Below are 12188 nucleotides of genomic sequence, written 5' to 3'. Positions count from 1 at the left end.
CAGGTGCAGGTTCCTGCTCAACACAACAGCAATGAGAATGTGTTATTCTCCAAATGGTATCATACTTAACAATTTAACATTTATATCAAAATGATTACCCAAGAGAACGATGATAAAAATACGCAGCCCGTCCATGTGTGATGATGATTGAGAGGTAAAATATACAGTGCAGGTCCTGCAGGTCCTATTTATATTTATATATGCTAAATAATAATACCAATTCATTACATTTAGCCCAATATAGTAAAAGGGCTAATAAAAAAAGATAATAAGTTTCACTTTATTCAAAAAATTATTGCATTATTATTACTACAGTATTATTAATGAGAAAATAGGATGATATTGTGTTATCACAACAGTCCAAAGACAAATGAGAAAACTGTATTCTGAATTTATATTCATCACTTGTGTCATAAAGTTGGGTTTACAATGATCATATAATAAAAATATTAAAAAAATATTTATATACAAATTTGATTGTTTTCTGAAATGCTGAACTTTTCTGAAGTTTATTACAATGTCATATGTTTTTATATGCATTATTTTGATCAGCATTTATATAATTTATGCAATAATGTGACACATACATAAATAAATGGAAACTCTTTATACTGTAAATTGAAGGAGAAGTCTTTACTAGCAATTTGCAGTTCAGAAACAAGTTTAGAAACACAAATTTGGCAGGTGCATGTTTTTAAAATGTAATATTATCACAAGTAAAGAAGCAAATATAGTGAGAAACTTCCATGAAATACGTGTTCTACATGTTAAACAGAATATCTAATTCTTAATACAAACTCATCTAAATCAAACAACATGTAAATCAGCTGGAATGCCTAACATGATGATGAAGTTAGAATAAGAAAAGTAAATTTAAAACAGTTTGTGAAAATGCATGAAACAGAAAAAAGAGACAATCATTTTCTGGCTGATTTAATAAATCTTACGCTCACTCATCTGGGTCAGCAGGGTCTTAAACCACAGGGTAAATTAAATGGAACAGAAAAACCAGAGGAAATGTTGAGTAAAACCGGAATTTGAACTTTCTGCTTTCGGTCTGTCTAAAGCAAATGTGCGTTTTCTGTCTGTCCTCTGTCTATCGGTGCGTTTGTCCATCCTTAGCCCGGAAGACAACTCGTGTGAGGCACAGATCTTCATCCTGAGAAACAATTTGACATTTTTAACCCTTGTGTGGTGTTCGGGTCTGTGGGACCCGTTTTCATTTTTTATTAAAAGAAAAATGATACAATTAATTAATTTTTCAAACTGAGACTCACTGACTTTGGCTCATTTTCTGTGAAGAACATATATCAGAATACATATTTAATGACCACACACCATACACCCCCCCTACACATTTCTATTACATATAAGATGTCCGGGTCCACTGGACCCGGGGCTAATTGAAGTGTGGAAATTGATGTTCTGTGTACCACACACACACACGCACACGCACACACGCACACGCACACTATGAGGGGCATTTTATGCCAGCACACTATACTAAAACGCGTGTACAGCGCCTATGCGATGACATCAAACGTCTAACGTGCGCGTGTAAATTCCATTCACTTTCAATGGACAGACAGGCGTCACGTAGGCGTCACGCAGACGCTGTAAACGCGTTGTTGCGCATACGCCTACGTGACGGCTGCGTGACGGGTGAACTACGCCTCAAATACGTGACATGAAGACCCGCGTGACTGTTAAGTACAATTCTACATAGGCGTACAGACACGCGTATTGCGAGTACACCAGATAACATGGGTGACGGGTGAAAAGTGCCACGAGCGAACGCAGTGGACGCCTGTGTGTGTGTGTAACGCGTGTACGCCTATAACAGTTCAGCTGTTACAGAGTCTCAGCTTCATACAGGGTTGTGAAAGCAGAACTTATAGATGAACTCCAAGCCCCAACAGAGCTGTCAGGATATTTCTATCATTTTCAGGCCCGTTTTTATTTTCTTGATGATATTTAATGATAGCAAGGGTGAAAGGGATAATTAAAATAATTTCAGCTACTTAAAAATAGTAATAGGCTACTAAAGTGCGACGCTCACAGCCAGTTCCCAGTTCGCTCTTGGACATACAGTTCATTACGCATCAGCTGTAATGTACAAATTGAATATTAAGTAGCCATGCGGACCTGTCCAATGAATAAGGATGCTTTTTTGAGTAATTTTATGCGCTTTGACATACAGTTCATTAAGCATCAGCCGAGGCGTGTACTTAAATTGCATTTAGGTAGACTGAAACAGCCTAAACTGTGTAATAGGTCTCTCTTGGTAAAACATGGATTACTTTAATTGTGAAGCGAAGCGGCTGTTAAACTCAAAATTCGCCATCATAGTTTGATAAAAACATATTTTGTTACAAAAAATGTAAACAAGTATGTAAGAAAGGATATAAATGTATAATTGCATTTGTAACTCGGCCCTTGTGACCACCCAGGAACTCTTCGTTGACGGGTGGTCGTTATATTTGCGGCTCGCACCGCGTCGTGCTTTATTTCTCACAACGGCTGGCGGCTCAACCTTAAACAGTACAAGTAAACACTGGCGTGAGACAACAGTAAGATTAAAGGCCGGTGTTGTGTCCTTACTGGTTTCCACACTAACTGGTTGCTGTAGGATATGATCTGCGCATGTTCTGTTACGCATGAGCTGTCCGTGGTACTGAAACAACAATCGCCGTTAATGTGAGGATTCTGTCTGATGTTATGCTGTTCCTTAACACCTTATCTACTGTTTGGGTTCATCTGTAGTCGGCACTTTATGCAATAAAATGATTTATTGTGCCGTGCGATAGAGCCGATACGCATGTTTTGTCTTTACTGTTGTATTGTGTACAGCCTTTATAGAGCTCTGTTGGGAGAGCTTGTGTACGGAAGCGCATTGCATTCACTGGATTAAAAAAAAATAGACACCTTTTCTCGTAATTACGAGATCCTGATCTCATAATTACGAGAGCAGTTAATCTGCTACTACTACCTTCTCGGTTTGAGATACTGGGAAATACTGATGGTATTAATATTAGTATGTCAACACTGCGTGACAAAAAAAAGTCCTGTATTAATAAATACTTATTATCAAGCATAAAAAAGAGGGAAAAAGTATCATCATGTACTAGTATAGGCTACTGTTCTCTGAACCATGCACGGTTCACATTTATTAACATAGTTATTATTATTGATTATTAATCATAATCATAACTAATGCCGGCGGGTGAGCCTGATGTTTGGGAAGGCCACATGTTATACAGAGCGCCGGGCAGAAGTTGACCGGGCGGAGCCCGGTCACCGGTGCTGCTGATCGCTTCTGAAGTAAGCTACTTTCATGTTGTTTATCTCATCACCATGGCAATGCAGTAGCTGCATCATAATAAATCCCTGGAATATGGGGGAAGCTTGCTCGCGATCGCAGCTCCTTTGATGAGAACGCGCACAGAGCACAAAGCTCAGAACCGGACAATGCTCGGCTGATGCTTAATGAACTGTATGTCCAAGCGCATAAAATTACTCAAAAAAGCATCCTTATTCATTGGACAGGTCCGCATGGCTACTTAATATTCAATTTGTACATTACAGCTGATGCGTAATGAACTGTATGTCCAAGAGCGAACTGGGAACTGGCTGTGAGCGTCGCACTTTAGTAGCCTATTACTATTTTTAAGTAGCTGAAATTATTTTAATTATCCCTTCCACCCTTGCTATCATTAAATATCATCAAGAAAATAAAAACGGGCCTGAAAATGATAGAAATATCCTGACAGCTCTGTTGGGGCTTGGAGTTCATCTATAAGTTCTGCTTTCACAACCCCGTATGAAGCTGAGACTCTGTGTAACAGCTGAACTGTTATAGGCGTACACGCGTTACACACACACACAGGCGTCCACTACGTTCGCTCGTGGCACTTTTCACCCGTCACCCATGTTATAATGTGTACTCGCAATACGCGTGTCTGTAAGCACGCCTATTAATCAGACTTTATGCTGGCACAGGCGACGCATTCTAGGCGTTTAAGTATAGTGTGCTGGCACACACACACACGCACACACACACACACACACACACACACACACACACACAGCAGGCCTAGACAGGAGGAGGACAGAGTGTAGGTACACAGAGCATCAGAGGGTCAAATGTGCGAGAAAATGAGAGCAGACAGTGTTGACAAACAATGTTGCAACCTTGTGTTAAAGGTAAAGGGCAAATATTAACCATATATATTGTTTATACTGCTTGTAATTGGGATAAGGTAAACATCTGTTCAGTATTTTAACATAAAAGTGTTTGATTGTGAGGCATTAAAAGCCACAAAATGCAACGGGTCCATCAGACCCACAAACGCTGGCTGAGTAACAACAATATGAACATTACACAAGGGTTAAAGGAACACTCCACCATTTTTTCATATTAAAACATGTTATTCGGTCAAGTAAGACGAGTTGATACAGACCTCTTGCGTCTCAATGCGTGCACTCAATCGCCCTGGCGCGCGGCGCCACTTGGCTAGCACTTAGCTTAGCCCAGTTCATTCATTAGGATCCAAACAGATGGACAGTTAGAAGCGACCAAACTCCTCCACGTTTTCCCTATTTAAATACAGCTACACGAGTAGTTAAACGACCAAGTATGGCGACACAAAATAAAACGTGGCGCTTTTCTAAGCGGATAAAAAGGATAACTATAATGTATGGCGGAATAGCACTTGGGAGCACTTCGACTCGGCGCGGTAATATCATCACTCCTGAAAAATCTTCTCCCCCTCCATCTCCCTCTCCCTCTCACTTCCGCTCCCTCTCACTTCCGTCAACAGAACCAACGTGAGCTGCACCAGGAGTAGTAGTTCGAGCAGAGCTGACGAAGTATCAGGTTGTCGGAAGATATTTGTGAACAATCATGGTTATAACGTGCATCATAAAGGGTTGCGATAACGAGCAAAAGGTATATAGTGCCGTCATGTTACACAGAATTCCAACTCACCACAAACGGCGGTGATGATATTACTGCGCCGAGTCGAAGTGCTCCCAAGTGCTATTCCGCCATGCATTATAGTTATCCTTTTTATCCGCTTAGAAAAGCGGCACGTTTTATTTTGTGTCGCCATACTTGGTCGTTTAACTACTCGTGTAGCTGTATTTAAATAGGGAAAACGTGGAGGAGTTTGGTCGCTTCTAACTGTCCATCTGTTTGGATCCTAATGAATGAACTGGGCTAAGCTAAGTGCTAGCCAAGTGGCGCCGCGCGCCAGGGCGATTGAGTGCACGCATTGAGACGCAAGAGGTCTGTATCAACTCGTCTTACTTACCCGAATAACATGTTTTAATATGAAAAAACGGTGGAGTGTTCCTTTAAGTTAAAAGGATTATGTTCAACGATTAAATTTGTGACAAGAGATGCAGTAGCTGCTGAAAGTGTCAGATTGTGATTAAGACTATGTAGAGTCAGTAAGAATACCAAGTTCTTAGTGTTCATACCTGATCCCAACTTGTTTTTCCTGTGGTGTCCGGTCTTTTCTGGAGAACTTGAGGTTCCTGAGCTGCAAAAATGAATGGAGCATCATTACAAAGCAGCAGCTAACTACACGTTTGTAAATATAGTGATCAGACAACAGCTTCCCTAATGTTTAAATCATTGATTCAACATAATTTTAAAGAAAAAAAACACAACTGTGAGATAATTGTACCTGCTTTCTGACAAAAGTGATACAGCAAAATAAAGGAGATGAAGGAGGAGAGAATAGTGAAGGCTGGAGCAAACACCACCATCCAGGACACTGTTGGTGCAGAGTCAGGGTTTGGGCTGGAATCTGTATCACATACACATGTGGATTAGTCTACTGAACATCTGTATTGCTCTGTCGCTGACCTTTTCCATCTCACACTCATCTTACAGTTTAATTTTATCTAAAAAATCGTCATAATTAGTTTTTTGAAACATGGCTCATTTGTGATTTTATGTCAGCATTAGGGAGAAATCTGTAGCCTCTTATTCCACATGTTCTGGTTTCTCAAATGCAGTTTTTTCCACAAATTAAGGACACTTAGAAAGTTCAATGTGGAAAATATTGCACTTTAAAATCCCAGCCGATTCAAGCCTAAAAGGTCTTTGGAATCAGGATGAATCACATATTTTATTTGTGACTGTATACGTTAGTTATCACAACATGATTCTATCCCTCAAACCGTATGAGCAATTTTGTATGTTGGACTAAACATCATGATCATTCACAAACTTTAATGGATTTTAAAATGTGCATCATATGTAGTAATACTGCATAATTTATATTGACATCAAAAGAGAAGTCATAGAATCTAGAATACTTACTGAATATGATCCTTGTTGTGACGTTGCCATATGTGTAAAGATGTCTCTGAGTAATGTATTCTTTGTCTTCCACTTTAATTGTTTCAGTTCCACAGTAGTAGAGGCCCTCATCAGACTCGGTGATGTTCATGATGAACAGGTCATAGGATTCAGAAGAAACGTTTTTAAAAAAATCAAAATGTTTCAGAGTCTTAGGAATAAAATTGCCAAGTTTTACTTTAAGAACAAGAGGAGGTTGGTTCTCATGAGAACAGTTCCTGTACCACACTATGTATACTCCGGTTGATAATTTGCAATCACAGTAGAGAGTGATGTTGTCTCCTGGTCTGACTGACACCTCCAACACTGATCCAGAAATTGAATCATTACTGCAGGAAACAACTCCTGGAATACAAACACAATTGGAAAAAACATTGAAATGTGAAAACTGTTACAGGAGTTCACATGACAGCAGGTGTCCTGCTCAACACAATAACAATAACAATCTAAATATGAGTTATTCTCAAAAACCAATTTAACAACTGTCATTAAATCATTCAAAATTCATATCTAAAGAATTACCCAAGAGAGCGAACAGAAATATGTGCAGCCTGTCCATGTGTGATGCTGGCCAGCGTCTTTCTCACAGATATAATGCCCCGCGCAGACTTTTCAGTCAAAGGAAGTATAAGTGGTGATTGGCCAATGAAGTGGAAAATGTTCTTCAGTGGTTGTGTTCTATTGGTGTGAAGACGTGATATCTTGGTTTGGATGTTTTCTACATGATCACATATGACAACACGTACAATAAGATTAACCCCTGTACGCAGCAGGTGCAGGTTCCTGCTCAAACCAACAGCAATGAGAATGTTTTATTCTCCAAATGGTATCATACTTAACAATTTAACATTTATATCAAAAATAATTACCCAAGAGAACGATGATAAAAATATGCAGCCCGTCCATGTGTGATGATGATTGAGAGGTAAAATATACAGTGCAGGTCCTGCAGGTCCTACTCACAGATATCATGCCCTGCCCTGCGCTGACATTTACGTCATAGAAGGTGTTAGTGGTGAATGGCAAGTGAAGTGGAAAATTTTCTTCTGTGGTTGTGTTCTATTGGTGTGAAGCATTGTTGTAAAGACATGGTATTCTGGGCTTTGATGTTTCCCCTCTAAACTGGTTGCCAATGAAATAGGTTTCTACTGAGCAAAACTTGCAGTTGTGCCTTTGTAAAATGTTCAGCATTTTGGTTAGGGTCCTTTAAAAAAAGGTGGGATTCTGATGCATAGCTTCAATCAGAAGTTAAGGTTTAGTTAAAATCCATGTTTGTTCAGTGTCGAGTGGCACCCAATCTGATTTCAAATACAGAGGCCACTGTATACATGTAAAGTTGTTAGCAGGCCAGTGGCCATTAGTTTTGTCTTTTATGATAAGAAATAAAAATAAAGAGGTCAGAATCTAAAGGCCCTAATGCTATAGTTGACGAGAAAACAAACGTGAGGAATCAGTGTGTGTGTGTCTGTGTGCTTCAAATGACATTTAATGATAACCAAGACAGACAAAAAAAATTAAGAAAAGTGTAATCAACCACAACAAAGCATTTTCCAAGTGTTCTGTAAATGTTTTTTTTAATGTAATGTGTTGTTGACAATGATCAATAAAGACATTATGTTTTTTCAAAAAATTGTGGAGCGTATTGTTTCTATTATTTCTATGTTACATTTAATCTAGAAATGCTGTGTGTCTGTTTGTTAAGTTTTGACTGAGATACAAAGGAGTTCATCTGTCCCTCAGCACCTCCTCTTCAACCTCTCTGTGTCCCCATGGAGAGCACGACCCACAGTTTGCAAAAACCTTTGTTCCAGATTGACATAGATGCCCTTCAGTCCTTTGTCAAACCACCCGTGTTCACTGTCCAATAGGTATAAATACTTTGCTCTCCTCAAAGGAATGACCTTTGTCCTTTAATGTAAACAGACTGCTGAGTATCGATCTCTGAAGTTGGCCCTCCTGCACCGGGCCATGCTCTTGCTCAGCAACTGTTTTATCTTCCCGACGTGATGTATATGTCTGTGCAATTCGCTCTGCAATGGACTGTGTGTATTTCTTTGCTCGACTTATGTTTTGGTGCGTGCTCTTGATGCTGGACAAGCTTTTGTCTCACTGTGGTGCTGAGTTTGAAAAACAGGGATGCTGTGTAGGTTTAAGATTCTTCTGAGTTCCTCAGATGCTTCAGCCATGCATGCAGTGTTTTTTTGAAGTGGGGTTGTGTAAGGTAATTATCCATAGTCAGTGTTTAATCTACACTTTGAAGAAGCAGGCAGGAAGCCATGAACTGCCAGCAACGTATTTAATCCATATAGAAAAAGGCCCATCTGAAAAGAAAACAAATTAATTTGCTATATTTATCAAGGCAGGGGTAGGCCAGAAACTCCAGTGTTCTTCCAAGGTAAAATTACTGTTTTGGTCAAAGGAGTCTGGTGGCTTTGAAGAGAGCACATATAAGAGCTTCAATTCTCCACCAGAAGGGGACCGTTCTTTTAGCCCTGTGGCCTTTTACAGTTTAACCCCAGACATAAGATGTTAGGGATGTTGTCAGCAACTCAACTTGAAGTATAGGAGTTATATATTATATATGTCTGAGAAGGTTTTCAGTCATTCGGGTCATGAGATATTAGAGAAATCTTAAAGTCTATCTAAAAGTTAAATCCCTCTAGACATTCTATGACCTGGATCATTGAGAATCTTTACAGTAATATTTAGTAACTTTTACAAATAACTTTTGATTGTTAAACTCACTTGTCTGACAGGTATTTCAGTGTGTTCATGTCATAATGTATAGAAACAACATAGAAAGTACAAAGATGATGTTTGTATTTTATTGCTCAGCTTTTAACCACTAACACATTGCCTTAACTGACTATTATTATTCAGTATTGTTAATTGTCAGGGTTAATGCTAATAATTAACTTTTCTAACTAATCTTGGTCACTCCATGTGGACAACAACTAACAACCTAATGCCATATTACAAACTACATATAAGAAAATTATAAATATACAATATTTGAATCAATAAAAGTTTCTAACTATCAATTTAACTTTTATCTGTCTTGTCAAAAAAAAAAGTATGCCTTGTCTTTGCATCATGAGATCATTATCATGCACACCATGCACTAACTCCTTTAACACACGACTATTCTCATCTGCACGAGGGGCTGTTTTCCTGTGTGGGTTTCCTGTGGACCTGATCACATGAACAACACAATGTGGTGGAGGTCAACTTCATTGTCTCTTTGTGTTGTGTCTTTGTTGAGGATGCAGATGAAAGTGTAATAGTTTCATAACAACTAAGTACTGCAAAATGTATATTTACTCCAAGAAAAAAACTGAATTAGAGAAAAAGTCACTTTTAATGGAATTAATTACAGACAAAACCACTCTAATGACTTCATTTTACAAAGTTTGTATACATTGATAGGCCCTTTAACTGCTACAAGTGTTGATGGCAGAATAGGTGTCAAAATCAGAACTCTGGACTTTCTTCTTCTTTGGTCTTTGTGATGTCTGATGGATTTCCACTGCAGCATAACAAACAACTTCATCCTAGGATTCATATACATACATTATTCTTAATCATAAACTTGTATCAATGGGATACTATAATTTACTGCAACACACTATTAAACACAAAGCAAATGGAAACATGGCAACCAACAAACATTTCCAAAAGTCAACATTTTGTTGAGGAAAAGTCCTAAGTGTAACTAGTAAAAATATGATGACTTAATTGGTGTATATTCAGATGTGACAGAAGGCATTACTTACTTACACTATGTCAGATAATTTAAAATATCTGTCATGAAAAGGGTCTATGCATATGAAGAATACTGTAAATTACCTCATCCGCTCTGGTTTGGCCTCTGGTGCCATGTCCTTTCTCATCAATCTGAGGTTCCTTAGCTGCAGACATGAATACAGCATCATTATACTATATAACACTCAACATTCAAACAATACCATAGAACAGGGGTAGGCAACCTGAGGCTGCCATTTGCAGTGGCTCCCTGTGGCTGTGACAACAAAATTATACGAAATGAAACAGTTATTTCTTTACATTTTAATGTTCATTTATCATTGGTGTAGGTTCAAAGCAATTTGTATTCATCAGTTGTAAAAAATGTGTCACTTATATATGACATTAAAAAATGTTTTAACATTTTAGTCAACTAAAATGCTCACAAGAGTCTACGGCGCCACGTAAATTAAACTAAGAAATGTTCATTATGACCTCTCATTGATGCTGGTAGGATACTTTAGACTTAGACCTGTTATATCTTCACTGTAAGGCTCACAATAAGGTTTGTAGTTCCATTATGACATTTTTTCTCTTTTTTTGGCCAACAGTGGCTCTTTTGTCAGTAAAGGTTGCCGACCCCTGCCATAGAAGAAGCACTGGATTAAAAAAGAAAAGAGACCAGAAACAAAAGATACTTTGGTCACCTGACCTCAACTCAAAGTAATATAATTACCTGAAGAAAGAAGGATGTTGAAAAGTGACATAGACTGTAGTTACCTGTTTTCTGACAGAAGTGATAAACCAGAATGGAGGAGAGCACTGAGGAAAGAACAGTAAATGCTGGACACAAAGAGAGCAGCAGCTTCCAGCACACACCACAGTCTTCTGCAATTGGGCAGTGTGTAATCGTGTGGCTGGAGTCTGGATAAAACATTAAGTTGTGTAAGTTAACTCTGCAAATGTAGTGTTGTAATTCTGATCATGTAAAAATAAGAAAGAAGAAATGGCTCCCCCTCCCCCGTTTTTTAAAATTGTTGTTATTGAGTGGTGCATTTTCACCACTACCTAAGTTCACTCTTGACCAGCATACTTACTGAATATGATCCTTGTTGTGACGTTGCCATATGTGTAAAGCTGTCTCAAAGTTATGTGTTCTTTGTCCTCCACTGTACTCCTTTCAGTTCCACAGTAGTAGAGGCCCTCATCAGCGTCAGTGATGTTCATGATCAACAGATCATAGGAGTTAGAGGAATAGTTCCTCACAAAGTGGAACCGAGGGATGGGATTCAGAAAGTCTACAATGACTTCATTCTGTCCCCATGCATCAGAAGTATAATATTTAAGAACGAGAGAAGGCTGTTTCTCATGAGAACAGTTCCTGTACCACACTATACTCTCTCCAGTTGATAATCTGCAGTCACAGTAGAGAGAGATGTTGTCTCCTGGTCTGACTGACACCTCCAACACTGATCCAGAGATCCAATCAGGACTGCAGGATACAACTACATGACAATAAAAACAATAAAAAAAGCTAATTGAAGTTGATGGTAACATTGTTTCACGTCACATTAAATCCAGGTACCAGCTCAGTACAACGGCACAGAGAATGTATTCAATATTAAAATATAATCAACATAATTAAATACTCAATAAATTCACTAAAACTTACCCAGAAGAACAAGGAGAAAAATATGCAGTCCGTCCATGTGTGATGGTGACGTGGTGGTAAAAGACAATGAAACATGTCTTGCTGCCGGATGTCTCGACCTGCGCAGACTTTTCCATTAAAGGACAAGTAAGTTGTGATTGGCTGCTTGAATGGAACCTTTTCTTCTGTGGTTGTTTTGTTTTGATGTAATGTGAAGATGAGAAGGTTAAAGAAGATCTCTTGAGATATACACTGCAGCTTTCAAATGGGGACTGAATCCTTGTTATTGGGGAGTCATTATAGAATCTAGCAGCTGTGGTAAATTTAAAACTGAAGGTATAGCACTGTGTCATCAAGTTTGGAGATCTTTCAGTCAAACTTCTTAGTCTTAGGTCATTTTTGTGGAACATCTCCACAAGAAGTCAG

General features: G+C 38.6%; 1 protein-coding gene across 3 annotated transcripts; it reads right to left on the bottom strand.

The window, feature by feature from the left end:
- Positions 1-618: 618 nt before the first annotated feature.
- Positions 619-11599, bottom strand: LOC131969603 (uncharacterized). 3 transcript variants are annotated; one of them, XM_059330691.1, is made up of 5 exons: positions 7240-7314; positions 6332-6715; positions 5691-5813; positions 5482-5543; positions 619-1159 (listed from the first exon to the last, which is right to left on the bottom strand). In XM_059330691.1, exons 1-5 carry the CDS (start codon positions 7274-7276, stop codon positions 1097-1099), a joined length of 669 nt encoding a protein of 222 aa, XP_059186674.1. In that variant the 5' UTR covers positions 7277-7314; the 3' UTR covers positions 619-1096. The 3 variants fall into 3 exon arrangements, with proteins under 3 accessions (XP_059186674.1, XP_059186683.1, XP_059186690.1); XM_059330700.1 differs by having other exon boundaries at positions 6893-7295; XM_059330707.1 differs by lacking the exons at positions 6332-6715; positions 7240-7314 and adding an exon at positions 11209-11599.
- Between the last annotated feature and the right edge of the window lie 589 nt (positions 11600-12188).

The sequence above is a fragment of the Centropristis striata genome, chromosome 1, assembly GCF_030273125.1.
Source record: "Centropristis striata isolate RG_2023a ecotype Rhode Island chromosome 1, C.striata_1.0, whole genome shotgun sequence".
NCBI classification, from domain to species: domain Eukaryota; kingdom Metazoa; phylum Chordata; class Actinopteri; order Perciformes; family Serranidae; genus Centropristis; species Centropristis striata.
Note: the sequence above shows the minus strand (reverse complement) of the source record. Positions and strands in the feature narration are given on the sequence as shown.